The 24620-nt window shown below is 31.6% G+C and overlaps 2 protein-coding genes across 2 annotated transcripts; both read right to left on the reverse strand.

Moving 5' to 3' along the window:
- Positions 1 to 841: 841 nt before the first annotated feature.
- Positions 842 to 6840, reverse strand: Sirt2 (Sirtuin 2). The gene is made up of 7 exons (XM_068762908.1): positions 6686 to 6840; positions 6364 to 6612; positions 5947 to 6153; positions 5433 to 5582; positions 4098 to 4290; positions 3507 to 3693; positions 842 to 2421 (listed from the first exon to the last, which is right to left on the reverse strand). Exons 1-7 carry the CDS (start codon positions 6807 to 6809, stop codon positions 2290 to 2292), a joined length of 1242 nt encoding a protein of 413 aa, XP_068619009.1. The 5' UTR covers positions 6810 to 6840; the 3' UTR covers positions 842 to 2289.
- Positions 6841 to 7869: 1029 nt separating this feature from the next.
- LOC137920056 (sodium channel protein Nach-like) lies at positions 7870 to 23151 on the reverse strand. Its single transcript, XM_068763288.1, has 10 exons — positions 22970 to 23151; positions 21477 to 21683; positions 18338 to 18497; positions 16041 to 16186; positions 14953 to 15079; positions 13910 to 14059; positions 13645 to 13834; positions 13203 to 13383; positions 11762 to 11868; positions 7870 to 8018 (listed from the first exon to the last, which is right to left on the reverse strand). The coding sequence occupies exons 1-10, from the start codon at positions 23149 to 23151 to the stop codon at positions 7870 to 7872; spliced, it is 1599 nt and encodes a 532-aa protein (XP_068619389.1).
- Between the last annotated feature and the right edge of the window lie 1469 nt (positions 23152 to 24620).

Below are 24620 nucleotides of genomic sequence, written 5' to 3' on the forward strand. Positions count from 1 at the left end.
GCGTTCATGACATGTCACAGGTAGGTCAAGAAAACGATCATCATTAATAAAAGTAACTCAGATTTTTTCTTTTTTTAAATAGCATAGGTCGCAGAAAGTTTAACATGGTGTGGCAATGATGAAGAGGAGGGGTGGATGAAGTTTTTGGCGTAGTATTTTACAACTGCCTCTCTATATATAAATTACACTTCGAAATACTAAACGGTATTTGTCAAAAAAAAAATTAACTATATATTACTAATGTTAATAATTATTTATTGATTCATTTTTTACTTTTTACCTATTTTTGTTTAGACCCAATAGTGGACAAAATGATACATAGCATCAAAAAGGATTCTCTTACGTCTGAAGCAAACAAAATAAAATAAATTACTTTACATAAGTTTTACATTGCTCAATACTAGAATCTGAAAAAAGATTATTCTTGAATGTTTCAAATAAAAAAAAAACAAAACCGAAAGAGATATAACAAGGATATTAATGAAGAAGAAACATGAAAAATTTAACTAAAGATTTGCTGACAATTACCTAAATCAGGTGTGGTCAATTTATATTAAGGATCTACTTTATATCTTAATAGTGTATGATCCGAGGAATTTGACATAAAACAAAGAAAACTGTTTTACAAGGTGCAATTTCTGCTTTTACTTTATATTTTAAGTAGAATTAAAATTCAAATTAAATGCTGTCACTGAACATAATTAATATTGATTAATAATAAAAATTTAATTAAAAAAAGAGGTATATGGTATTTAACAAATAATATTCAAGCAGGCTCAGCCATGTTCTACAATGAATTGAATTGTAACTGAGATACATTCATACAATGCCTCCGATGATAAGTAGACAGAGATAATAGTATGACATAAGCACATAATGAGAATGCCATTCAATAATTGTTAGACAGTTCCACGGTACATATAATTCCACATTTGTCATTGAAAGCGATACACTAATTGGGCACCTCACATAGCTCAGACGCAACCAGAGAGTCTTGATGTTTGTCATAGGAAAAGTAGAGGAAGAGTCCAAGAAGGTTAATAGTTGGCACAAAGTACAGCAAGTCATAGAAACCTGTGAAGTCATTTTAACTCGACCAGGGTGCGCGACCTTCAGCAATGAAGATAAACAAATCTTGGTTGTCTAAACAATTAATATGAAAATAAGGAAATTTGTATGTAATACATTGAAAATCATGTACCTTTATATTCCTACACATTTGTTCACACCTAAATTAAAAATAAATTATATTATACACCTATTATATACTGTAGAGATTGGATACTTGAATGCATATTTACTTCAATTTAAAGCGTTAGCTTAGTACAGAAAGAGCTTTTATATCTAAAAAGTCCCAAGCGAATGGGAGTCGGATGAATATAACTACCAGTGATGATTTTAAAAATAATTTCCTTTGTTAATCCATCTATGAGTAATATTAAAGCCGTCTCTATGATATCCTAGCGTAAAAAATACTTTAAGTAAATATGTGTCTGATTATCCCATCCCTGATTAAGAGGCACTATCATACATTCCTTTAACAATTGTCACTTGTTAATGATTTCTATTGTCATAACTGTAATTTAATTATAACGAAAGCTTTCTGAATTATAAATTTTAAATATTTTGTTGGAATATACTATACTATTTGACTTTTGTAATTAAGCTCATGATTATCTAACTGCATTTAGGCTATCATCATATTATTATTATAAAAACTATAAACCTTTATTATACTAATGTTCTAAAGCTATCATTACAGAAAAACATTAGCTAATTCTAATATTTTTTAGTAATCTTTTTCACGATTTATTTTTAAACGTTATACAAATGCAAAATGAAATGAATTTATTGTTGTTATCGTCACATTACGAAAAAAAAAACATTTTTTCTTTTGACAATAAATACATTGGGAGTATTCAGGAATTTGATTCTTCTTACATGTATTAAAGAAACCTTGTACTTACTATTTCTCATTAAAAAATGAAATTTATTTGAGTGCTTATATGTACAAATTATTCATTTATTATAATACCTACAACATTGCTATGAACATTAATAAGATAATTGTAATTTTTATAGCAATTTATTGCTTTACATGTAGTGTGGTGGTGCTAAATAAGGTATACTCAATATCTCCTTATAAAGACACAAAATTACACACCCATATCCTACATATTTATGTTGCTTAACCCCTAAAGCCAGTGGTTGCTATTGATTAATATAATTTAATGTATACTAATAGAGCTGTAATTGAAATAGCATGTAAGGCAAAGTAATGTTTAGTTCTTACAATTTCGGTTCAATGACACTAGGCCCGGGAAAGTCCGCTTCAGCTGGAGTGTGCATAGTGGGCGAAGATAAACTGCCGTCGCGCTCTAGGCGTTCATGTTCTCGAGTAACTAATGCAAGTAGCTCCTCCTGAAATACATAACAATATTGATTTTGATTGTTTCTTGCATATGCATGCGTCATTTACAGTGACAACTTGTGTATGTTACAACTTAAAGCTTCACGACCGTTTTTTTTGACGACTCTTTAATGATATCTTTACGTAGTAGATAAATTCATTCCAAAGCTTTATTATATTTATTATCATTAAAAAAATCTTTCACAATATAACAGGATTTTATACAAGTGTATGTTAACACATTCCGTTCCATGTGGGGTATATATTACCCTCTCTGCACTATCCCTGTATGCAATTCTTATTGAAAACAAAGATTCTAAAAAAATTATCATTGGGTTGAATACAGACAGCTTCATATATAAGGAGTTCACTGTAGCAAGACAGTCATTTTCTTTGACTGTCTTATGTCAACTCCGCTAAACAGGAAACATATTGTCGTTCAGTTACAGCAATTACTGTTTGATTTACTGTTCTAAAGCTAGTGTTTATTTAGTTCAGTTTATTCTCTTTTGAAGGTCAACAAAGTCAACTGCAAATTGCCTTTATTATTGTAAATAAATTTGATAGTAACTATATTAAACATATTTGAATGAAGATGCATTATTTTTGAAAAATTTATTACAATGGCCAAGCAGGAGCTTGTAACATGCCTGGTGAGTAAATGTTAGACCTCATAGCTGTGAAAACTATTCATTAAAACCTAAATTTATTGTTTTTTTGTACAATCAATATTAAAATTTATAACTTTTCTGCTAGTTATAACTTTGCAGTATTGAAAAAGGCAAATGTGTTTATGGATTGGGCTGTGAACATAGATTTTTACAAGATTGGGAACCCGAGCTTTTCATTCACTTGGACACTACATGTATTGTCAAATTGCAAGTCTGAGTCTTATACTCCTAGGCTACCACTGCATTTTGCTACTTTAATTTAGACTTTAATTTTTGGTATATATGTGCATACTATTAGAATAAAGAATAAAAATACCTTAACATGTACATTAATATTTACTCCACCTTCATGATATAAATTACCTGAAACTATTTTAAGTAGACAGTTGAAAATTTATTGTTAGTTTTATTTAAATAATTCTTACCCCCCATCCCAAACGCTGAGCGAGATCTCGACATCCGTCATCACAGTCCCCTAGCTGAGCCACATCCCTCACAGAATCTTCGTCCAATTGTAGACCACCACCAGACAGTCCCCAAAGACGTAAAAGTGGTGAACGAACACCTGCTTTCTCACGGTTGATAAGTAGCCGGGGACACCAATCAGGTACCCTGGAATTTAGTGTAACAATTGACTTAATATCCAGAAATGCTATTATTCAAGATTTAGAACATATGTTTATAATTGTGGGGGTACTGTCCGTTAGTGATTACTGAAACTATTCATTGGGGCTGTGTTGGCCCCAATGTGTATCCATATTGATTCAGTTTATAATTGTATGTTTAATTTTGTTCTTATTCACATTAATATACCTAAAACACAATGGATCCACCACCCACACATCATATCTAAATATGTAAGGTAAGCTAAAATTACATTTTTTAACTAAGTTGAACTAATAGTTGTTTATACATTTTGTTAATTCTTGCAAACATCTCCAAACCTATATATATTTTTTAATTTGCATTAAACAATACAAATAAATATTCTTAAAAATGTTTTTTTATATACTTACATGTCTATTAAAGATGCAAATGGCTGTACTTCTAGTGATGACCCCATTATAATAAGCATATCACATTTCTGGAAATCTTCTTGAAGGCACTGCTGGAATCTATCTGGTAGGCTCTCACCGAAGAATACAATGTCTGGTTTTATAATACCTGGGCATTCCGTGCATATTGGTATTTGATCAGCAAATATAATCTCTGAAAACAATAGTGTTACTTAATGAAATAGATTTTAGTAGTTCCCATTAGCCTGGCACAAATCGCACAACTAACAAGAAATCTATTTTTCCTAAAATTTCCTTGATTTATATAAATCAAAACGAATTTCTAATTACACAATAATTTAAGCATTAATGGAAAAGTAATGATGTCTTTTTAAAACATTAATTATATCAATTGTACTACGAATCTGTCATCATCAGATTAATTATTCCGATAAGTATATACATGTACTTAAGTAATGGCTTATAAGGAAAATCAGTTTTATTTCAAAAAAATATCAGGAAATTGGCTAGTGACATAAATAACTACTCCAGTTTGTTTTTTTAACACTTATTTGCCCCTTAGACTACTAACCCATGTGATGATAAGCAACATTGTGGTCAAAGATGAAGCACACAGATTCAGAAGGTACCTATTCACTCTGCCCCTGAAGAGAACTGGGTTATATATATCAAAAAATGAGGAAGCCGGCAGATCATACTCGGGCTGTAAGGGTAGTAGTGCCCCTTGGCTGCAGAAAGCAGCCCATTACCCACATAACTGGACCTGTGCTTAATACAAATTAAGCAACTGTCCTAATGTGATATACCCTGGAACTCAAAGTGGTTTTCCATAGATGGAACTGGAACACCTTGAAAGAGAGAAGACAGACACGTTTTGGCAGAGAAAAACAGGCTATCATTTTCCCAGCTTTGCACTTAATGAGGTTGTTATCCCACCAGCCAGACTAAGACTCAAGAACCTAATTTATCCACTCTACAACTGTTCTGTCATCTGCATACCCAAAAATATTGAGCTTAAGTAAATCAATAGTATGCAGCAAGAATGGAGTTGTGAAGAGAACTGACCCCGGGGTTCCTTCGCAGTAATAGCCAATTGATCAGACATGCAGCCAGTAATCCTTACCTCAGACAGTCCAAGCACAACAGCAGAAATATATTATAAATAAAAGTTAAACAGTATTTCCAATGATGGCATTAAAGGTGGTCATATCACTAGAAGCAATCTCTAACAGAAATTTAAATATTATGCCATTTGAGTATCATTGTTTTTTCAAACAAGGAAATGTGGGGTAACCATGTATGTTGTTAACACATCGTAATAAATTAAATGAAAACCTTTGACATATTCTAGAGAGTATTCCTTCCTGCAGTCTAAACAATGTGAAGTGTAAAATGTTCCATGGGCCTCCACAATTTTATTTTCTGGCAATCCAGCAACTCTCTCCAATGTGTCTATGTTCTGTGTGTAGTGACGGAGTAGCAGCCCTGCAAATAACTTGATTATTATTATTGATATAAATTTACGAAATTAATGAATAAACAAAAGGTTGACAGTTCTCATACTTTAGCTTACTTCTGGATATATAAATTCAGTACACAACAGAGAGGATAGTTTAATGTATTTCAGCTTAGATTCAACATTTAGTTTTATTTATATTTAATAATACAACATTCTCAGGTTTACAAAACATAACACAGAAGTTTCATAACAAATGTACAAAAAAATCTTTACATTTCTCTCCTTAAGAAAGCATGTATGCAAACATGACCATTAATAAGTAAATTGTCTTTTTTAGTTAATTACTATTTATGATGTGAATTTATTAATGAAAAATAAAATAGATTGTACCTTTTTCATGCAACAATCTGATGAAATAATGTGAAATGGTTGGCTTAAAACTTCCTGGGTATAATTCCTTAGCCAAAGTAAAGAATGGTTTAGGATTATCCCTAAAGAAATTGATTTCAAATATAGCTTGAGGTTCAGGAAGGTTGTACTTCTGCAGATTATGATATAATCCTGTTTCAGGGCTGCGAAAATCAGGGATTCCTGCCGCTAAAATTACACAATAATTTTAATAATAAAAAAATGCATACTCAGTATATATATACTCAGTATATATATACTGAGTATGCATTACACTGCAATAAATTATAATACAAGACGCCGCCGTAAATTAGCAAGACATCTACTACTAGTGCCCACTATTTATTGAAAATGATCAATGTTATTTAAAAGTAAATGATAAACAAAAAATATACCTACATGTTGATATTCCTGCTCCAGAAAGAGTTATAATGTTCTTGCATTTTTCACTTTTAATCCATTTTACGATACCATCTAATGAAACTTCTTCTAATACTTGATCGACTGGAGAAGAAGATTCAGGGGGCTCGTAAAAACCAAGTTTCTGTGCTAAATAACGGCGAATAGAATCTACATCCAAATCACGGATCCTAGAACCTAAGCTTTCGAGTGGATTTGGCGGGAGGGATTCGACGGAAGGTTCGGCTTCTGCAATATATTTTTATAATAAAATTTAAACAGTCATTTTAAATTTGAACACCTTTATTATAATATTTCTTACCGTCACTATTCCCTGGTGGTGAGTTAGCTGACATTTTTGATAAATATCGCAAATTTATAAAATTGCGACTCCAAACCTTTGTCCAGTTCTGCCACCGTCTATTTGACAGATAAATGACGCGCATTCTTAAAAATAGCTATGGAAAAATTTTGGTAAATACGCAAATTGAATAGATTGTACATTTAAGCTAATTTAAATAAGTTGCTCAGTAATAAAATACTATTCAAGTTAAAACATATGTATTTATATAATACTAAACATAGATAAGTTAAAATTATTACGACGTTAAATATATTTATTTATTCAAATATTACTTTATTAGTTAATAAAAGAATTTGGAAATTACAAACACTGTATATACTTCATAATGGTATTTTAAAGATTGTTTACGTTAATAGCACTTATAAGAGTAAGAACTGATTATTGTTAACTTGCAGAAGAATCGATTTTCAGCAATCAGTTAGCTTTAATCGATACATCGTTAAATTAATTAACATAGTCGCATATTTAAAAAAAAATATATAATTGAAAATGTTATATCATTTTTCACTATTATAATTCACATACTAGTGTGATATTATATAATTAGGCATAGTTTGTTTCTTAAATGTGCGTTTATTATTCATGAAAGAACATGCAAAAACGTTTATGTAGTTAGCTTGTTGCCAGTGGTTTTGAAAATAAAAAGTCTTTTAAACACATTTTTAATAAAATAAAATTTTAAGGGTAAATAAATCGGAAAAGTCATTAATCTATTAAGTATGTAAGATACACGAAGGATAAATCAAACTGATTTATCATTCGAAATTTAAAATGTTATCGGTGTCTTTTTATTGTTTAATGAATCAGTAACACCTTTATAATTGTTCAATGCTATGATTATTATATATCATGTGTCACAGGTCACAGCATTAAATGTATTGAGTGATTTTTTCAAACTCAGGCAGATGCAGTACGGTTCAACAGAATTTTTTTTGTAAAGTTATTATATACTAACTTGTTTCTAGAAGTTTATAATTTGCCTACGCACAATTTCTGAATGCTTTATCTTAAAATAACAATTTTTAAAAAATTATAGATGTTGAACATGTTTCTCAGAAAACATATACTAATAAAGTAATGATATTTTTTTATTATTCATTTAAATTAAATTGTACAATAATTTTGTTTGTTTTATTAAATGCTCATTTTATGGTAAATAAACCTCTCACAAAACTAAACACGAACCAATTAATAATGCGAATTAAAAATTTAATACAAAAAAAATAAACGATTTCGAAAATACTGATTATGGACAAGCCCATTAAAATTCCAGCAACTCCACCAACATTACCTGCAAAATAAATTATGATGAAGAGGATGTATATGCTTAATAAAGAGTTCACTACATTTATTACACAGATTTTTCCTTAGTGGAATGAAACATTTATGTTGATTGTTTATGTATAGCTCATTTTTCAGTAAAAAGCTTCAGAGCTGTGAAAGCTTTCTCTATCTTTATTTTCATTCATCCTTTATAAAGTGATCACTCTTAAATATGTTACATTAATTTATATTTTCTATCAGAATTAACCCTTAATCAAATATTGGGAAATTATTTCCCACATGCCACTACTGTAATTTTTTTGTTTTATTTCGTTTTTGGCAACTCTAATCAGTACCAACCTTAGAGAAAAATAATCGTACAGAATTTTTTAATTTTATTTATTTGCAACATTTTGTCTTAAGGCGCGAACTGTCATTGTATGTCAATGTCAAAAACACAGTTTGAAATATTTTGTGAAAAAAACCGTTTCAAACGGAAGATTTAAAAGTTTTTGAAGAAAAAAATCTGGTAAGTGCATAAACACAATAATCTTGTAAACTAGACTTGTTTTCTGAATGTTTCTTACGGTTTTTGGGCTCGCAGCATTGATATTTGTTGTATTTTCTTAGGTTTAATTACGTGGGAAATTATTTCCCATTGTTTGTTCCTGCATTTGAAAAATACCAATTTCTATATATACAATAAATAATTTGTCTGTTGCACTATATAAGTACCTAAACAGGTATAGTTACTTATAATTTTATCTAACTTACACAAAATTGTCAGCGAGTAACTCATATATGGAGCTTTCTCGAGAGTTATGACTGCGTTTGTGTGATTTCTCACTTGATTTTTATAACTTTTATATTTTAGAACTATTTGTACTGCTCAGACTACCAAGTTAGTTTAGACTTCCTTTTATTTGTTTTAGCTATTTAAATATGGACGCTAAAAAGTTACAAAAAGTTCTACCAAAGAAAAAATTGGAGGAGGTGGTGCAAAATTTAGACAACTTGTCTGATTTATCAGCCTCAGATTCTGAAGATGACTCATGCTATGTCAATAGCATTCATTCTCCATCCGATACTTACCTCAATCAGCTTGGCGATAACCTAATTGAACAACGTCTTGAATATATCATCGGCTTCGAATCGAATGAAGATAAACAAGTAACGCCTACTATACAAGCCCAACAGATTTCAACGGATGCCTTACTGACAGCCTTAGGAGAAACATCTCATATCACAAACTCACCAACAACAGACAGTCCTTTGCTAAATTACTTAGATACAGAAAATGACGAATGTAATATACAACTTCAAGACATTCACGCATTTGAAGTTCAGCAAGACTTAAATGTCATTGACGTTCCCATGGAAGAGTTTTTGGCAGATGATGAACAGACTGAAACTAACAACGAAATACGCAGAGATCGTTCTAAGCCAAGAGTATGGGAGACAAAATCCGAAACCCATGATATTCCCGTTTTTGAAAAACGTTTTAAACCCAAGGCGAATGACACGCACAAAACTTCACCACTAAGTATTTTTGAACGGCTTTTTCCTGATGAACTGATTGTTATAATTGTGGAACAAACAAATAGATACGCATATCAGAAAAATAGCAACAATTGGCAACCAGTAACTCAACAAGATATTAAGGCGTATCTAGGAGTTTTAATCCTCATGGGCTTAAATCCTCTGCCGGACATGGAACTGTACTGGTCTTCAGATCCTTTTTATTACAACAAGGAAATTGCCCAGGTTTTCCCAATCATAAGATTTAAAAAAATTACGGAAAATATCCACTTAAATGATAATGAAATGGAACCACCAAGAGGCTCTTCTGAATACGACAAATTATATAAACTGAGACCCCTCCTCACAGAACTGAACAAGGTTTATCAGAGAGAAGCATTTAATTCTGAAGTACAATCAATTGATGAATGTATGGTGAAGTTTAAAGGTCGAAGTTCGTTAAAGCAATATATGCCGAAAAAGCCCATCAAGAGAGGATTTAAAGTCTGGGCAAGGTGCGATGCAAAAACCGGGTACTTGTACCAATTTGAAGTTTATACTGGAAAAGGCGACAGCACGGAAAATGAAGGATTAGGATACAATGTTGTCATGAAACTCTGCAGTAGTGTACCAAAAAATACTTTAGTCGCATTTGATAACTTTTTTACAAGTTGTAATCTTATGGAAGATCTTTATGATAAAAAGATTTATGCAGTAGGGACAGTCAGATGCAATAAAAAAGATCTACCTGATATAATAAAGAAAAAGCAACCAAAACCATTGCGATTGGAAAAACATCAGTTTGCAGCTGTTACTGCAGAGCCAATCACAGCCATTAAATGGCTTGATACGAAAGAAGTCGCTATACTTACGACAGCCCATCAGCCACTAGATACAATGCTTGTAAAGAGGACCCAAAAGGATGGTTCTAGAGCAGACATTCTTTGCCCGAAAGCAATTGCTTCGTATACACTTAGCATGGGTGGAGTTGATCTATTCGATCATTTTAGATCATCGTATCCAATAAGCCGTAAATCTCGAAAATACTGGATGAGACTTTTCTTTTTTTTGTTCGATCATCCATAATAAATGCATATATTACCTACAACTATACACATGTTGCGACCCTTCACGGACACCGAGAATTTAGGTTACGCTTAGCACGTGCCCTAATAGATAATCACACAACACGGAAAGGTAAAGCACAAACAGGTGTACTTTTTAAAAAAGATAAGAAAGGGGGTAGGTTTGGCGTGCCAGACGAAATTCGTTTATTGAATGTGGGCATACACTTGCCAGAAGAGACTAATACTTACAAAAGGTGTCGCTTTTGCAGTACCAAACAGAAAGAACAGAGAACAAAAATACAATGTTCCACCTGTGGAGTAGCTTTGTGTGCTAAAAATTGCTTTGAAGCAATTTTTACCTTTCACGCTGTTCCACCTCAATAATATTATTCTTCTTAGTAATTAAGTTTCAGTTTATATTAAAACTATATATCATTCCTAACGTTGTTGTTTCATTTTATAACTTTATTCACTCATATTACAGTATTTTTTTTCAATTTTATTATATAAGACAAAAAAGAAACAAGTAAAGTAGGAGCAACTTACATGTATAGAACTTGTAGTAAAAATATATCAAAAGTTGAGGGCTATTCCGGATAATGGGAAATAATTTCCCACTTAATTATATTTTGCTTTGAAATACCGGATACTGGGAAATAATTTCCCACTGCAAAACCTCCATTTCCCCCCTTTTTATAAAAAAAAGGAGTTGTTTTTCGAAATCTACGGCACCCACTTACCTAAAAGCCGTGACCAGATTTCAAATTACTCGAAAAATAAAGTTTGTTTGATTAAGGGTTAATTACATTTGGCTAATTACATCTGGCAGTCGGATTCGTAAAGGGACTGATGTTAGCAATATAAAATTTCAATATGTTGTAAATTTTGAAAATATTCAATATTCTTACAATTTTGTCATAGGTTATTTATTTCTGAAAGCATTGATTTAGATAATGTATACTATACGTTAATTCACAACAAAAGTGCTATACATGCACTCCTTTAAAGCTTTCACACCAACATTAATTTTACGTTTAAAAAATTATAGGTAAAATTGGTGATTGTTTATATTCGAAAAAATGATAATTTTATATTGCGTGCGTTCAAATTGTAAATAATACCATTTTGTTGCCACAGCAATATGTGGCTAGCTGATGTTATTACAAATTGTTAACAATTTACTTACTAACTAGTTCATACCAGTACGCGACTACATCCAAGCGGTCTAAGGTGCCATAAAACGTGGAGTGGTATATGGACACGTAACATTTATTTGTCATGTTTATACTGGCTCTGCGAACAAAAGAAATTTGCATGGCGATATTTAACTGTCATTATATAATAGTAATATTTATTGACTTCCGCGTTAAATATTTTTTGCTATTTGCCTGTAGACTTACAATTTCACTGGATTTGAGATAGCAGAACCTAAAGACGCGTAAGGTTGTCCCTCTTTAAGCTCAACAGCTCTCTTAGAAGCCTTCGTTATTTATATTATTAAAGAATACTAACGTTATTATTTTTTTATCAATTTATCCTATAATCTAAGATATCGTGTAAGAAAAAATTGACGTGATGGACAAGGAAGTTGTATAGACAGACGCATTCGAAGCTATCATAGCTTTGACTGTGGGCAGACCACATAATACGTAGAAGAGATGGCGGCTGGAGTCCTATGACTCTGAAGTAGAGACAACGCACCGAAAAGCATGCGCAGGATGTTCACACTCAAGTTCTCACCCAAACCGCTATTGCTTTCGAAAGTAGTAATAAACGAATCGAGAAATAACCTGCCAGGTTATAGTAACCGAAATAGTCGTAGAAAACTGGGCAGTGACTTGGGTAGAGACTAACTATCAAAAAATTAAATCACTAATGGAACTGCCCATTTGATAGTTCGCTATGAACTTCACGCATTTGATAGTTCATTCGGTAATTTGTTTTAAGATTAAAATTGCAAATTTATGTTATCGTTTAACAGCTGTATTGTAATTTTTTAAATGACAAAATTAATCAATGTATTTATCATTTAATCAATAAATAAAATTTATCCGCAAATAAGTTTCGATCCTTCTTTTAGAACGTGTAAAAATTTAAAGACAACTACCGAGGGAGGTTTTTATTCCAAAGTAGGACGTTTTGGACAAGAGAAGATGAAAAAACGAAGTTAGAGTTATAGAACGAACAAATTAGTTAAAGATTATTAAATGGTTAATATATAAGTATTATTCATAGATGTAAGAGGTTTATAATGACGAATATATAGTTCATTAGCTTACAATTAATGTATGGTACACCCTATCCAAAAATTAATGGTTTCAGAAATTATTAATAACCTAATATATTACACATTTATATTAATCATTGTTTACTATCTGTCCCTGTAGGCTTTATATTCCTAGAAGTTATTAAGCTATTGTAATTTTTATGTAGTATAATTTTTCTCGACGAAGATCCGGTGAAGAACAAGTTGAGTCGATTTGTTGACGATATGCATTCAGGTATCGATTTCATTTACTATTATCTATGACAGGGATAAAGGATTTAACAAGCAAAGAGGCCATATAGCAGAACGCAAGGCGCTGGTTACCGCCGCGGAAAATTATAACGATATAAGAAGAACTTACGAAATTGGAAATTTTTGAATTCCCGTCTTAAGTCCTTTTAACGGAATTTTGATTGTTTTAGCTATGTGCTTTGTAAACTCGCAGTCAACCAAGCAATGAGGGCATCGTAATGAATCCAGTAGCTCTATTTCAAGTTCGTTATTATTTTCCATGCCCTTGGGAAACATGGAAAAAAATTTATCTGAAAAAAAAAATAATGTCACTATTAGTATTTTCTACTATTAGTTTTACTTAAAATTCGTAGCTAGTATATTCGTAGAAAGTTTTAATTTGAGAGTGGCTGAGACATTAAAAAATAAATTTTAGTGCTATCAAAACCACTGTGTGAGGTGGGGGCCCAGAAAAAAGAGCATGAGATGATTGCCCCCCTCTCGCCGTGTGCATAACAAGGACGCGGTACAGCGGTTTCGGTAGCACTTTAATAAATTGAAACTATATTTACCTTTATACTTATCAAGGCATGGTAGATCGAATAATGTACAAGTCGGCATTTCAGAAATGTGTGGTAGAAAGTACGGTATGCATCTGCAGAGAGCTTGTACGGCTTTCACTCGACAATTAATGATGCAGGCACTGTATGAGTATGTGTCATTGAAATTAATTCTTCTTTCGTCACGAAAGAGACAATTTCGCTGTTTTGGTTACAAAAAAAATATTATATCGTTATAATTATCTCTACAAATCCCATAAAATATGTAATTACTTACAGTTCTGTAATTATATTTGCGAACTTCTTGTGTAGCGACCTGTTTAACGGAGTTAAGTTTAAGCAAGGTTGCGGTATTGGGTTCGGCAAGGCGAAGAATCACTCTATCTCCACTCGGGTCGGCAAAATGTGTAGAATCATACACAAGTATCTACAAAAATGTTTTTTTTTTAAATTGAATTCGTAACAGAATTATTATATTTAAAATATGATAAACAATACATTAAACTTAATTTAAATTAAATAACTTACATACACATTTCCAAGTATTAATTTGAAAAAAAAAACACCAATTAAATACTATTAATAATACTGAACTAAATTATAAATAAATTGTTTATTTATTAATCTATGCAATGGATAATTATGTTGTTTGATGCTCGAAAACCAAATGTATTTTTTTTAATATGTTCGATATTATAAGCGTATATTTATAATATAATTATATCGTAAGTTTTGTACTGTATCAATTTGTGAAAACTTTTAAACCTTTAAGTATTGATATTGATTATTTTCACTTATAAGTATTTTATATTCTGATAATTTTATTAAATATACGGTAATGATTGTTGTTTTTCTTTAGGCTTAGTTATAAAAACACCTTTGTAAAAAATTGTGTGTGCAATTGCAACTTCGATTGCTGGACATATGCCTTCAAAGATTTCTTTCTAAAGTCTTTAACAACGGCTTTGCTTGTTATGAGCTCCTATAAAGGCACGAATCCTATTTCTCATTTTTGTTTGAGTTTTTAGAAATGCTCTGATTTTAAAAAGGTTGTCTGTTGTGTTGACGGTGCAGGTTGTCGTCCTGTACTACGCTGTCAGTCGTCTACGGATCATTCCTGACACCACTTCTTGACATCGGTGGTATTTGAAGTCTCTAATATTTTTTTTCTAAAGATGACGCTTCACAGTTTAACAGAGCACGTAGAATCCCTAATGTTTACAGTAGCGTGCTTATATTGGCGGCGAATTGTATGTTACTATAAAATATATGTTTAAAATGTTTTTGACAATTATAAATTAGTTCAGTTAACGACTTTACCTCCAATCCATGTACAATGCGTGTTGTGTAAGCGTAGTCCTCAATCAATGGGTCTATAACTAAATTTAGGCCGAAGCTCGTGCCGGGTCGAGTTTGGCGTTTCACTTCTGTGACGCTTCTATTTAACCTGGAATATTAAATGCACTTATTTTACCACAAGTATAGTGTAACAACTTAATAAATAAAATCTATATGTAACTTAATAAATAAAACTTATCTAATATTTTTTATATAACATGAAGTTATTTTCTTGTTTTTATTTTTAATTTCGGTAATCGTTTTAGCCAATAAACCCCTACAGCAAGGTATAAACTACTACCGAAGATATCTATGGGAGAATATACCATAATCGCCACGTTTGGCAAGCGGATTGGCGATCGCAGTCTGGTATTATGATACGCAAAGAGCGCCGCTGCCCATCCACTGTAAACTTGTTAGTGTGCAGTGCAAATATAAGATGGTATCCCGGGATCGAACTCGCGACTTACTATCGAAATTCTCACTCCTCTACCGCTCAGCTACCACTTTCAACTATATTTATATTTTCTATATAATGACTTAGATATTTTCTTATTTTTATTTTTAATTTTCGTATTACGATTTACTCATTTTAGTGCCTGCAAATGAATATTCCTACTGAGTAATCTGTGCACCAGAATATACCTACTTGTGAAATATGTATTTATGTGTAAATTTTAAATATAATATATTGCTAAAGAATTATAATATGAATTAACACGCTGGGTTGTAGAAAATATAGAGAACCAAATCTTTTCGCACTTCGCAAATGTATACTAAATACTTATGTACACATTTTATACATTTCATTACATTTACATGTACAAATAGATGTAATAGTTAAAAATAATTCAATTGTAATGTAATCCTTTTAGTAAATGTCGCGTAAGTCGTGTAATATCGTGTAATATGCATTACATCACATCAAAGCCCAACACAGAGACGATGGAGGCTATGGGATACAATAGAAATTTTCATGTGAGACTTTAAAAGAAACGTGTCAAAGTTAGGTTCGTTACATCACAATTAACATTTTATAACAGTTGTGGCATTAATATTATTTTTCTTACGCTTCTGCTGCGGTGAGAGAAAGAACATTATTAAAGGTACAACAGTGACCTCTAACTGTGCGGTGAACTTCAAAAATGCTGTCACAGTCCACATGTTCGCCGTCCCAGGAGCATTCCAGCAACATTTCCTCGCAGCGCGGGGCCAGCTAATATAGATGTTAGAAGAAATAAAGTTACGTATTAACAAGAAGAATGTTTTAGATTTATAATTAGATGTGAGTGTAATTTGAATTAAAAAGTATCTAATAGAATCAGGGCTTACCTCGCGGAAGTCCATCCTAACTAAGAAAGGAACTAATACAGAGCTACTTCCGATATGCAGCAGTAGTCGAGCAATGAAATGCACCGCATAATGTTTGCATGCCGGTTGGGCAAACAGATTGGCGAGGACTCAATTGCCTGATGCCAATGAATGATGATGGAGATAGAACTACGTTCCTCGAATAGGACGAGGACGATAGTGGCAAATATAATAAACAGAAACAAAAGCCAAAATTAAGAATCTTGTTCAAAGTCGTATAAACAAATAAAAACTAGGAAGTAATAATTTAAAAATATATAGGAAAACGAATGATAATAATACATATGTAGTAAAAGTAAAAAACTGCGATGAAATGTGATTAACCAAAAAGACTAAACTACGTAATACTACTACTAAAATAAGTTAGTAATTTAATAAAATTAAAGAAAGTGTAATAATTGAGGAACGAGGTGTAGAAATATTGGCATCGAAAAAAAGGGAAAATTGGTATGAAATGGAACGGTAGAAGAATTGTAGAATGCAAGAAGAAGAAAGAAAGATCTTAAGAGGAATGATAGAAGTGCTCGAAAATAAAAAAAAAATAAAAAATTGACCCTGTCCCAAAAATCGGAAAGGGGTATAAAAGGTCCCCAATAGCAGGGGCCACTACATATGAAAAAAACTTAATGTTTGCCAGCCTTTGATGTTTGGTATTGCAAACCATGGAGTGGTATGCGTAGCAACGTTTACTCACACCATGGAGAGGACACTGGATGCAGGCGGTATTTTAGAAAATATATGGGGGAGGCTTATAGGTAGTAGACGTCCTATGGCTGACATAACAATAGTAAAATAAAACATAAGAAATTAATGAAGTGTCTTGCTATTGTTTTGGGCGTCTAATTTCCCTATCATTAAGCTATGTCATTGACTTTTATATCAAATTTATCATCATACTTTTTTACCTCTTTCAGTTTTTCCATTTTATTTGGTTTACAATCTTCACGCCTATCGCCTCACTTTCTCCACCACAATGATTTTTATCAGAGTTGTTGTTTACAATTTAGTCCAGTTTCATAAATCTGAGATCTTTTTTTTTAAAAAAGTTATACAAGAATGTATAACTATTGTTTAACTTATCTAAGAGTCGATTTGGCGACTCTGTGAGTCTGAGCTAGTAGATCCAGAGCTCACGCAATAACCATCCGATGTCCCTCACATTGTTGTGTTTCTTGGAAGGGACGTCGGAAGTTTACATAGTCCTGCAGACCGCTTATTCGGCTAAGGTAAGTCTAAGAAATAAATATAATTTTTTGCATAGCTTGCGCATTATTCTGCAATAAGTCATCTGGTAATTTTATAACTATCTTGTTTCTATACTCATTTCTATCCTTGTTATTTTTTTATTTATTATTTATTTATATTGCTTAGCGCATATCTTTACTCGAACTTATAACATTTTATTTATTATTCACCTCAACACTCTCAGTTTACACAGTTTTACAATATTGAGGAGAGGAAGCGATGGTGCAACCTTTCGTCAAAAAATAAAATAAAAATAGTCGTATCAAATTGTAAGTCTTACAAAGCGCCAAGAATTAAATACATCTTAAATAATGAGATACATTTTATACTCGGTGCAAAAATTACCGTTCTTATAATTATAACTTACTATTAATATATGTGATTGCAATATTGCTAGGAATATAAACTGCGTTTTATTTGTGCTTTAATAAACAAAATAAACTAGCAAAATGTTTAATTATTATTCTATAGTCAATATTTCAACCATTGCGTATACAGGATGATTAGTTATAGGTTTAAAGGAGTGAAATCTAAATATCAATTGTTTCAAAAATAAAAAATAATGTAATGGTAGTATAGTAATAAAGCATATTAACAATTCGAATTACACGTATTAATATTAGTTATTGTTTACTATTTATTTGGTTATCATTATGTTTTGGTGATATAATATACGCTTAAAAGATTTAAAGCGGTGAATGGTAGCTAATATGTTACTAGCGGTGCTACTGTTAATACAAAAAGATCTTACCTCCTTCATTGTGTCAGTGATCTTATCGGCAGAGAGTTTTGTGTCGTCTGCGTAAAGGTATTTTTGATTTTCACCTCCTTCTCCTCTAGTAAAATCGATTAGCCTACCTAGATTCCACATACTTTTTTTAGTAAAATTCTTTGAAAATAACCCTTTGAATCTGAAAATTATAAGATTTTAAATAAACATTTCGTAAACATTGAATAAACGTAATTTCTTTTTGAAATTATAATGTAGAGTAAAAGATGTCGCTCGTTGCAAGACATATCCTTCCTTCAAAGATCGCTACAGTGACCATTCTTTCGGTGTCCGCATTTAGTGACTTTCCGCGACATTGACAATATCGTCACTTAAATAAAAAATAAAAGTAATTAAAATTAACTAAGAGATCAGATACAGTATCCGGCGGTAAATATTGCACATCAGCCTTTGGAAAGAGACATTAGCCCATTGTCTCTTTTCAAAGGTCTATGTCCAATATTTATCACCGGGTATTGTATATAATCATTACGACATCGAATCTTTACACTTCAGATTCACAATTATTTTTTTTAATAATTTTTTTTTAAGTTAAAAAGCCCTGGCCTTGACCCAAGGTCCAGAATCGACGGTCAGTCGACATGCACGTACATTATCGTATCATATTTAAACCGTTCCGAAATTGTTCATCGCTGATTGACTATAATTATATAAATTTACGCGTGAGCAGAACAGGTTTCGTTGTTGCTCCCTGGTAACATATGGGTTCCAGTCCGAAAGCATATTGCAAAATATATTTGATTTTATTTTATATCATTTATTCTTTACGTTGTTTAAACTTCAATGACATTACCGGAGGCATCATCCAAAGGTATATATACAATGCTTGTTATGCAGAGAATGCTGCTGTCCATCCTCTAGAAACTTATTTATGAGTCACGGCAATTCTATATAATTAATGCACTAAGTGTAAATTATATATAGGACTGTATTCTAGGAATTGAACCCGTGACCTACGATCACACACCTCAGTCCTCTACTGGTGGGTTACCACTGCTGATCTTGCGTATATTATGTGTTATGAGTTCCTCATAGGATTATAGGATGATTAACAATAAGACCGGACCAAGGGTGTATGCTAATACTAGCCATGCATAGCATGCGAATGAGAGGCTGCGATTTTTTTATTTCAATGGTGCACCGGAGATGTTATTTGAAATCCCCATTGAATTCTTTTTAGCTGGCTCTTATGATAACCACGGAGAGAGAGTATATTCTATAAGTCTATACCATTAATCGATACAATCATAACATACGCACATCTATATAAGTCTTCGTTGATTTTTTAATCAACACAAGGAACACTTAAAATAACACTAATATTAGAAGAAATAATAACAGTAGTGCCTCGGTGTAGGTGCAGAAATCTTAATTGTACATTGGAAAGTCCGTAGATGACGCTACTTGTGGAGAAGCGTGTCTTTTTTTATTTGGCCACTGTTATTGGAATCTTATACACAAACTCCCGTATTTGATTTTGGGACTGGGCATTTACATTTTTTTAAATAATTTTTTTCACTTACTTTTTTATAATTACATATCATCTAACTTTCCTCTTCTTTTATTCTACATTTCTCTAACATGCCTCTACATACTCATTTCCTTTCATGCATCGCCTTTCTTCCTTCACCTCGTTCCTCAAAAATCACAGGCTTAGGTAATTATCACATTTTTTCGCTTTTAGCTTTATTTTTATACTATACTAGCTGATCCCGCAAACGTTGCTTTGCAAACAAAACTTAAAGTTTTTAATTAACAAATAAAAAATAAGGGTTGATCGTAGAGGGGTGAAAATTTAGGGATGTATGTATTTTTGTATGCTGTATCATAAAAAAATAAAAACAAAAAATTTTGACAAAAAATTAAATTTTTTTTTAGGGTGAAAAACCCTTATCACTTAGGGGTATGGAAAATAGATAGTAGCCGATTCTCAGACCTACTGAATACGAATATAAAATTTGGAAAAAATCAGTCAAGCCGTTTCGGAGAAGTTCAAGTTCGAACACCGTGACACGAGAATTTTATATATTAGACTAGCTGATCCCGCAAACGTTATTTTGCAAAAAAAATATTTTTAATTTTCAATTTAAAAATAAGGGTTGATCGTAGAGGGGTGAATATTTAGGGTTGTATGTATTTTTGTATGTTGTATCATAAAAAAATAAAAACAAAAAATTTTGTCAAAAAAAAAATTAAGGGTGAACAACCCTTATCACTTAGGGGTATGAAAAATAGATAGTAGCCGATTCTCAGACCTACTAAATACGCATATAAAATTTGGTAAAAATCGGTCAAGCCGTTTCAGAGGAGTTCAAGTTCGAACACCGTGACACGAGAATTTTATATATTAGATTATCTTGTATTCTTATTTATTATACTTATTTAATACAGGCTACGATTTACATTACTTCTATTTCATTTATATCTCCCTATTTTGTTTGTGATTCATATTTTTCATTTGTTTTGAATGCGTCTTATTTATTTAATCACAGCAGTAGTATGTTACACAATTAATATAAATTTTACAGGATGTATATACTATTTATTTACTTTTTTCAATGGAAAAGTATATATTGTAATGACAATAACTTTCAAAAAATAAACTCATTTTACAAAAATAACTTAAAAAAACTTTTTTGTTGAATACGGGGTTTTGACAGAGAATAGAATACTCGTATTATAACTAAACTATGATTTCAAAAGCATATTGGGATTCTGCATTAGTGAAATTAATTATTATTGCTGAATTAAAAACCGGTAGAAACTTTATACTTGTACGGACGATACTATTGTATGTTGGGTATAATTGTATCAATTAATTCTTGCGATGTCAATAATCTATTTTTTTTTATTATTTCGAACAAAATACAAAATTATTTCTGAAAAAAAAATTATAATTACGTTGTCATACTGTTTTATTTATTGCCTCTATAAGAAAAAAAATGCTTGATAGGCTAAATATGTCTACATTAGAGTAATTAAAAAAAATAATTATTTGTACTCTCGTCGTGTTTTGCTAATTAAATATTTATATTTGTTTATATGCCTTGGTTAATGACGGCGTTATAAATTGTTATATAAAAGAGTATTTTTCACTTACAGCTTCATCTCGAGTGCCTTTAAAGCTTTTTTGCTTAATCTGTTTACATTGCAGACGGCGATCGCGGGAAAGTCTATCTCTGTTATTGGGTACGACGAAGTCTCCATAGTCACTATAAACGGGTTGAAGAGACTCTCAAACCATAGATAATAGCAAAAATAGATAAACATTCCAAACGTAGCCCCGGAAAGGAATATCCATGCAACTCTATAATTAAAAACAAAATAATGCTATTAATTACGATCTACTGTTATAAAAATTCATAACACATTTTATTAAAATGTTATAAATAATAAATGTTATAAATACAAAATATTTTAAATAATTTATAAAATCATTATCATCACGTCAGCTAGACGTTCATTGCAAGGCATCTGCCCGCATCCAGCGATCCGCGACTTTAACAATGTCGGCGGGAAAGGAGGAAAGGGATATTCTGGGTTATGGAAACGAGGTAGGTTTCCTACCTAACACGCTGATCTATGGTCCTCAGAGTCGCTGAAGCTAATAGGTGCCTTTAGCAATCTTTAGCCCTTGCGAAGGCACTGCTTCTTGTGGGGAATATTTCTCCGGAGGATCTTCACAAGGGGCGCCTATAGGCTGACAGCGCTGTCTCTGAGCGGGATCTATTCTTTGTCGATACCATTCAGCTGTCTTGCGACCGAGGGACCGGAAAGATCTTGTCCTATGTGATCTTACAGGACAAGACTCATTTGAAAAACTTTATGTTGAGGTATGTTGAAAAGAAGCCCAATTCTACTAAAATTACACTCTTCTGTGATAAGTGTAATTGACTCAAAGTAATAATAATGACAATGAAGGAATATCCATCAGGATTTTGTTGCCAGATATACCTCAAATGGTATTCATTCCTCCTTTATAAAGAGTGGTGTTATATAATGTACACAAATTACGTGTTCTCTATTTGTCTGTGATGATTTGTAGTCGGTAAGACAGAAGATGAAGATATAGGGGAGGGGGGGTCTATGTCCAGTTGTGGACATCCTAGGGCTGAAATGATGACGATAAGATTTATGATGTTTACTCTGCGTATACGCTTTATGCATATAGTTAAGAATACCAATACATCATCTGAAATATTGACCCCGCGGCAATGCATCTAGGAAAGATAATAGATGGCGCTTTAAGGACAAACAAGACAATCAACCATGCAGTTTTATTAAAATGAAATACTGTAGCGAGCTCTTCGAAGAAATTTTTTAGCTTTTCGGTGTAGCTTAAGCTAAATATTTCAAATGATTTCAGTAAAACCTTTTTGAATTCAAACTGACGTTGGCTATAAAACAGCAAGACTTTGACATGATTAATACTCTTATGTTTTATTTCGACTACCTTCAACTAACTAGGGGCACAAAAGTTATTTTTTTATTTAAATTAAAATTTAGTCTTCTTGAACCAGCGTTTATTTAAACACTGCAAACAATTACATCTAATTAGTCAGGTAAAATCAGTCATTAAAAATATTCCGTTACCTCTCTATTAATGGAGCATTAGACTTTTTCATCTTCTTCACTCCTGTGATAGAGCAATTGCTTATAAATTCTCTGTAGCATTTATTAAAAATGTCGCGGAATATATTTTCATCATTATCATTTTTACGTCGACGGATTTTTCTCCTATTGTATTCATGCCACTTCATCTCGTCTCTCGACATTTTTAAAATCGTTTAGAACCAATATGGACTCTTCTGGAAATTAATAGATGTGCTGAAAGCCATGCAGCGACAACTGACGATTTCATCGAGTATTTGTTAAAATTTGTGGGGACCAACAAGAAAAAGAGAACAAGTAAAATCACTATTTGCAATAAACCTTTTTTCGTTATTTTCTTAATATTTCTAGAAGTTAATTAAAACAACTATAGTTTTGGATTACTTTAAATTTTCTACATGAACATTAAACGAAATTGATTGTCGTCGAAAGGACCGTCGAGGCGATCTTTGGGAAAAGCCTAAATATATGTATATATACACATATATGTACATATATATATATATATATATATGTATGTATAAGCGTCAAAAGAGCTTATTACTGACATAATTTTATTACGTCGATAAATTTAAAAAGGAAGAAAATTTCAAATGATTAAAAAAAATATATTACTGATACCATATAGTAAAAGTATTCGTTTACTAATGCGTGTTAGTATCTTTTCTAGTGAAGGTCGAATATATATTTCTTCAGTGGTGTCTGAAATAATGTTATACATATGGATTCTATTTTTACGAAATTATACGTGAATGTGAAAATATAAATTACATACCGAACCCTCATAAGGTATTGCATGCTTCAATGCAATTTCAATTTTATAAATATATAATGAAATAATTACCGTTGTGTGTTTACTCACATGATTAAAAAAAATCCACCACACTTTTACTAAAAACAATTAAATATGAACTTCATAGATTGTACATAATTATTGAAAAAATTAAATTTTTCAAAATTAAAATTATCATTTATTAACAAAAACTTTACTTGCTGTTTCAATAAGGACGATCGCACCTTTTTAATTTAAATTGCAAGCGAATGCACTTAAAATTGCATGCATACTTTATTAAGAAATTGTCTTGTCTATAAAAACTATTGCAGTCGATTAAGCCATTCATAACGTTCTAAAAAGAAGAAAAAAAACGTTGTATATAAATATTATCGACATGTAAATTTTTATGAGACACATGATCGTTTTATTATGCTGGTAAAAAAGAGACAAATTTTAAGTAGGATAAAATGTTTTTTTTTTTACTTTTAAATAGTTTATTTTTTCAATTCTTTCAACCTGCCAATGTATGGAACATTTTAAAAACTTCAACGTTTTGTCATGACCTAAGTATTAGCATGGGTACTTCTGCAGGCAAATAAAAAAGTTTACTACTGTGTAATGGTTCCAACGGGGCACTAGTTAAGGGAAATACAATCTAATGTTTCAAGATGATGAGTATAATCGGACTACTATGGGTATCTATTTATATCTATCTATATATAGATAAAGCATATTATTTACCAAGAGGCAGTTTTGCGAAGCTTATGGTATTTTTAAAAATAAATTATAGCGTGAAAATTAAATAATTCTTTTCCTTTGCATTTATCTAATGACAATTTTCAGTAAATGAAATCGGTA

Source organism: Battus philenor, unplaced genomic scaffold (genome assembly GCF_028537555.1).
Source record: "Battus philenor isolate CCGP_79_NKW_IND1 unplaced genomic scaffold, ilBatPhil1.0.hap1 SCAF_17, whole genome shotgun sequence".
NCBI lineage: Eukaryota > Metazoa > Arthropoda > Insecta > Lepidoptera > Papilionidae > Battus > Battus philenor.

Excerpts from the sequence above, each read along its gene's own strand:
- Sirt2 (XM_068762908.1), bottom strand. The coding sequence starts at position 6,809 with ATGCGCGTCATTTATCTGTCAAATAGACGGTGGCAGAACTGGACAAAG. Across the intron at positions 5,583-5,946 it reads CAGATTGTTGCATGAAAAAG|GGCTGCTACTCCGTCACTAC; the intron begins GTACAATCTATT and ends AGTTATTTGCAG. Across the intron at positions 4,291-5,432 it reads CTCTCTAGAATATGTCAAAG|AGATTATATTTGCTGATCAA; the intron begins GTTTTCATTTAA and ends TATTGTTTTCAG.
- LOC137920056 (XM_068763288.1), bottom strand. The coding sequence starts at position 23,151 with ATGTCGAGAGACGAGATGAAGTGGCATGAATACAATAGGAGAAAAATC. Across the intron at positions 21,684-22,969 it reads AATGCTCCATTAATAGAGAG|AGTTGCATGGATATTCCTTT; the intron begins GTAACGGAATAT and ends TTTTAATTATAG. Across the intron at positions 14,060-14,952 it reads GCATTGTACATGGATTGGAG|ATACTTGTGTATGATTCTAC; the intron begins GTAAAGTCGTTA and ends ACATTTTTGTAG.